Source organism: Sinocyclocheilus grahami, unplaced genomic scaffold, assembly GCF_001515645.1.
Source record: "Sinocyclocheilus grahami isolate Dianchi unplaced genomic scaffold, SAMN03320097.WGS_v1.1 scaffold2.1, whole genome shotgun sequence".
Classification (NCBI taxonomy): Eukaryota; Metazoa; Chordata; class Actinopteri; order Cypriniformes; family Cyprinidae; genus Sinocyclocheilus; species Sinocyclocheilus grahami.
Window position 1 is genome coordinate 2,009,148 of NW_015505181.1, and position 5,577 is coordinate 2,014,724.

At 38.3% G+C, this 5,577-nt stretch overlaps 1 protein-coding gene across 1 annotated transcript; it reads left to right on the forward strand.

The window, feature by feature from the left end:
• Positions 1-2,109: 2,109 nt before the first annotated feature.
• On the forward strand, positions 2,110-4,308 carry LOC107555536 (myogenin-like). Its single transcript, XM_016238397.1, has 3 exons — positions 2,110-2,797; positions 3,483-3,588; positions 3,728-4,308. The coding sequence occupies exons 1-3, from the start codon at positions 2,261-2,263 to the stop codon at positions 3,844-3,846; spliced, it is 762 nt and encodes a 253-aa protein (XP_016093883.1). The 5' UTR covers positions 2,110-2,260; the 3' UTR covers positions 3,847-4,308.
• Positions 4,309-5,577: the final 1,269 nt, after the last annotated feature.

The window sequence follows — 5,577 nt, forward strand, 5'->3', positions numbered from 1 at the left end:
GGTATTTGGCCAATCACAACGCACTGGATAGCTGGCCAATCAGAGCACACCTCGCTTTTCAGAGATGAGCTTTGTAAAAATCGACGCGTTTCAGAAAGGCATTGCATAGAGGAGAAACAATAATGTACAGAATGTGGAAAATAATGTGTTTTTTTAACCTTAAACCGCATAAACACATTTCATTACACCAAATACACAAAATAATGTTCTTTTTAGCAACATCATATGACCCCTTTAACTGCCAACTAATTAAAAAAAAATCTAAAAAGTAAAGTTTAGTTCAGATGATAAAATGTTATGTGATGTGACTAACTGAAATAGTAATGACATTTATGAAGTATTAGTTATGATTATTGTTAAAAATGATTTACCTTGAAAGATGTGTTTAAACAAAGTGTCTGGAAATAATTATTAAGATCACGTATTCAAGGTGTAAAGAAAATATATTACTTTTTACTTGATGGTTACACCACTAGTTATTAAACAGAAACTTTTTTGACCGTATAACTGTTTTTCAAAACTACGTGAAACCAATGTGAATACAAATAATGCCGTACATTTCTAAGAAATAATTTTTTCAAAAGATATTTATCACAGACATTCTTATTTGTGATAACCCCTTTGAGCAAGACAACTGTGTTATATCATTAGCAACCTGACCTCTTTACAAAAAATGCTGATAAAGTGCTTTCCTTTTCAGGGAGAGTTCCTGGGTGGTGTGTGAGTGTGTGTAGTTGCATGGACCTGTCACCCTGCCATCCTCTGTTTCTGCTGACAGTAGACTGAGGGAAGGTCCGGGGTTAGTGACTCGGACACACTGCTCTCCTGCAGCCTGGACAGCCACAGAGGCCCCATTGTGCTCCTCAACCATCAGTGATCATCCATCACATTTTAACCTGACAGCCAACTGCACAGCCTCCTAATCCTGCAAGGGATGGAAGCTTGGGTCACCATGACGAGAGCACCGCAGGGCTTCCCGTTACCGACCTGTGCTGGACAAGGGCAGAGGGTATATGAAACAGGTCCCCCACTAGATGTGTAAAGAAACAGTCACAGTTTTCAAGGATCACTTTCACAAATAACATTGTAGAAATATTACTAAGCATACTGTCACTTAGGGAAAATATCATAGCGAAAAACCCCCTTCAACATGTACTACATGAACCTTGAATAGCTGTGGTGGTGTCAGTAACCATAAATAAGCCTGTGAATTCATTAGGGGACATAACGGAAGCTCTTCTGAATTAGCATGTGAGCAATGAGCCCAGATGAGTCCATTAGGGATTTCCAGTGTCCGGAGAGCCTACCTCAATTTTTTCAGGTCAGGGACAACGAAGGTCTATCTTGCTGAACCAATGCCGGACATTACAGGGGAACTTACAGACAGCAGCTATTATAAAGATTTTAAAATAAACTTGCAGAAAAAAAACAGCAAATTGTTTTAATATGACAAAGATTACAAAGATGGTCATTTTAAATTTTACATATTTTATTTATTATTTCTATATTATATTTTATATTCAAATGTCATATTTATTATATTCACAGCACATTATAAGATTGAGTTTATAATATATTAAAATGCATTATTATTATTATTATTAACTACAGCAAATTATTACTAAATAAGCAAAATAAGCAAAAGATCTCAAAGACCAAGTAAAAAGTTTCAGAAAAAGACTGGCATAACATAAAAGCAGAAATTTTTGAGTAATATTATGTGTGTAATATACATAATATACATAATTTTACACACACACACACACACACACGTGTCTGTGTGTACATATTCTATTTATTATTATTAATATTATCTAGTTTCCAATTTATCTTGAGTTAATTAAGGAGTCATAGTGGATCTTTCATATCTGCTGTAGTCTGTTTGATTTCCATGACACCCAGATCATGTTCCTGGACTTTCAACAGCAGCCTGACGCCGTTCTTGAAGCAAACCGGTCCCAAATCCCCAGAAGATTGGGGAATGAAAAGAGATGTAAAGTTTAGATGTGTGGCAACAGCTAAACGCAGGGTCAGGTTTCTCAGAGCCCTGGCTATATTTAACCTACTGATCTAACACCATGCAGAGAGTTTAAATGCCACCACTGCAGTTGGTGTGGAGCAGTTGTCATCCACAGATCTTCTTCAGCACGAGCTCAGCTCTGGGGGGAAACACCCACACACGCTCACAAGAACCGCAAAGGACCTATAACGCTTTCAGAGAAGACAGAGCAGAGCCGGTGGACTCTAATTCCAGCAAGACATGGAGCTTTTCGAGACCAACCCCTACTTCTTTGCAGACCAGCGTATTTACGAAGGCGGCGATAACTTCTTCCAATCCAGGCTGACCGGAGGCTTTGACCAAGCAGGATATCAGGACCGAAGCTCCATGATGGGCTTGTGTGGAGACGGAAGGCTGCTTTCAAACGGAGTGGGGTTGGAGGACAAACCGTCTCCATCTTCTAGCCTCGGTCTGTCCATGTCTCCTCACCAGGAGCAGCAGCACTGTCCGGGTCAGTGTCTGCCCTGGGCCTGCAAGGTGTGTAAGCGCAAGTCAGTGACCATGGACCGACGGAAAGCCGCCACTTTGAGGGAGAAGAGGAGGTTGAAGAAAGTCAACGAGGCCTTTGAGGCTCTTAAGAGGAGCACGATCATGAATCCCAACCAGAGGCTGCCTAAGGTGGAAATCCTGCGCAGTGCCATCCAGTACATCGAGAGACTCCAGGCACTGGTCAGCTCTCTCAACCAGCAGGAACACGAGCAGGGAAACCTGCATTACAGGGCCGCGGCTCCTCAAGGGGTAAGTGAAGCTCAGGGAATCAGGGGCAGGTGTATGGTGGGCTTTTCCAATGACATATAAACAGGACTGTACTTCTGTAACCGGCACTTTTTTTAAATTCAAGATTATTGGAAAGCGCTTCACATTAATTAAGCAGGCACTCTTTAGACATTATATATGATTTTGTGGGTATTTAATTAATTCATTTTTTCTATTGAAAATTAACCCATTCAGAAACCCCACAAAAAAATCAACCCCTTCAGTTTATCTATCAAGATGACAGTAACGTCAGAAATGCAGCATGCTTTGCTAAAAAAAAGAATAAAAAAAAGAATAAATGTATTTAAATTGAAAGTTAAAAAAGAATTGCATTTTATTATGCATAAATTAAGATTATTTGTCAAGATGTCGGTAAAGGCAGAAATTTAAGGCTACATACAGCCTTAAATGCAGAATACTTTGCAAAAAAAAAAAGTTATTTTTGGTAAAGTTTATTTAAATAAATTAAGTGATATTTATTTAAATTTTCAAAAATGGTCATACAGTAGTTTGAATGTTTAAATTAAAAAAAATATATAGAAAATGTGTAAAGGATAATGGGTTGTCGTATGCAGTGCTTGATTCATGGCTGGTTTATGATGGTTGTGAGGGTGTTGTGAGATAGCTGGTGATGTGACTGACAGTAGTGTGTGTTTGTGTGTAACAGGTGTCGTCCTCTAGCGATCAGGGCTCTGGCAGCACCTGCTGTAGCAGTCCAGAGTGGAGCAGTACGTCTGAGCACTGCGTCCCCGCCTACAGCTCCACCCACGAGGGTAAGACCACCACATCTACACTAACTAGCCTGACATTTGAAAACATCCATTAAGCCACATAAAAGTGTTCTTGTTTACATAAAAGAGGTTTGAACGACTTGCCTGGCAAACATGTGACAGTGTTCTCTAATTTCCTCAGATCTCCTGAATGACGACTCCTCAGAGCAAAGCAACCTGAGGTCTCTGACGTCTATTGTGGACAGCATAACAAGAACAGAGGTGACTCCAGTCCCCTACTCAGTGGACATAAGCAAATAAATGAGGAGGGTGACAACACTGTTATGCTCAGACCACCTTTCACCGACCATAACAGCACTATCTATAACACCCAAGGTGAATGAAGAACCTTTTAAAAGTCATAAAAGCCTTGGGGGCTTAATTTCCAGATAAACCTTGAGGTCCATATGATTATATTTCCAAATGTTTCTTATCTCTGTGGGAATAAGAACGAATTGCAGATCAGCCTAAATCCTGCTTTAACTTTAGACAGTCAGGCCGATTCATAATTTCATAGTTTTCCTTTCCCCCTCTCGATTCCTTTATTTTTCATTCTGTTTGTGTGTGCTTTATGCTTACCAACAAAAAAACATTTGTGGGTCCAATGTTTTACGTCTGGCTTTGACCAATTTCTGCTTAATTTAAACTAGTTCCGAATGCCAGCCATGTAAATATGTTCCTATTTTCTACAGAGTGGTTTTTCTATTTTATTTTGTATTTTTCAGTGTGCTTGGAATAATTTATTTGACTTTTATAATAAAGATTGATGTGTATTTTTATATATTAATTTTCTTTGTCCTTTGCTGATTTCATCATCTAATTATCGTTTTGTTAGAAGGTACTTTCCCAGCATTCCTGTTCATCTCTAAAATATGCTTCAGTTTTAGGCTTGTGTGCACAAAAACACTAAAAACACAAATAAAAATCCATGAAATTATATATAATACATAAGGTAAATATTTATTTTATATATAATTATTTATTTGTGACAGATTTTTACATTTAAAGTGAAAAAAACAACAACAACTCAACAGTATCTAAGCAGTACTAAAACATCACATTAAAAGAAAAAAATCTCACTTGTTCAACCACATGCTTTATGTGGAATCTGCATCTAGTCTATACAGAATTATATACATAAATCAGCTATTTACACACACATTAAACCTAGCATGCACACAAAAGAGAAAGAGCTTGTAAAGGGGCTAGACAGAAAGAGAGAGAGAAAGAGAGAGAGACCTGCACCTGTTTTACAGTTCACATTACTGTCAAGAGCTACAGAAACAAATTAGCATAAAAATGACCATCACAGGAGAACACGCTGCAAAGCAAGAGGCTTCAGTTACTCCTCCACCGTCGCATCAGAGAAACGTCTCGTCATTGTACTAATGCTTGGTCCTCATCAAGGCATTTTTTCCCAGCAAGCCACCAAGAGATCGAACAGATAATCAGCGAGCACGCTGAACATTAACGAGGCATTAAAAATGAAGCAGTAACAACTAAAAAGGCTGTGAGAGGCTAGGCACAATTGGCAGATCGAGGCTTAAAAAAGAGCAGCACACCACAGGATTTCAAGTTCAAGTGTTTGACTGGTGATATATTCCTTTAGATATGTGGTAATGATGATTGAGAGCGAGAAAGAGAGGCAATAGATGCTACAGTAATTGTCAAGTTTAGTGGCATGCATGCTCCACCAGATGCCCCAATGCCAACAGTGACCCACACAGCACAAACAAGACCTGACCATCAATCATTTCACAGGATATAATTATTTTAAGAATTACCTTTTTTGTGTGTGTATAAAATGAAAAACAGTCACTTATATTAATACTTTTTTTTAATAGAGAGCACTTTTTAAAGTAAGAACATGATTTGTCAGCATTGTGTAACACTCATAATACACATACACACATTTTCACACAGTACATTAGCTGCCACAATAGCACAATACATCCTGTGAATTACAGAAAATACTGTCTTAAAAAATTAACA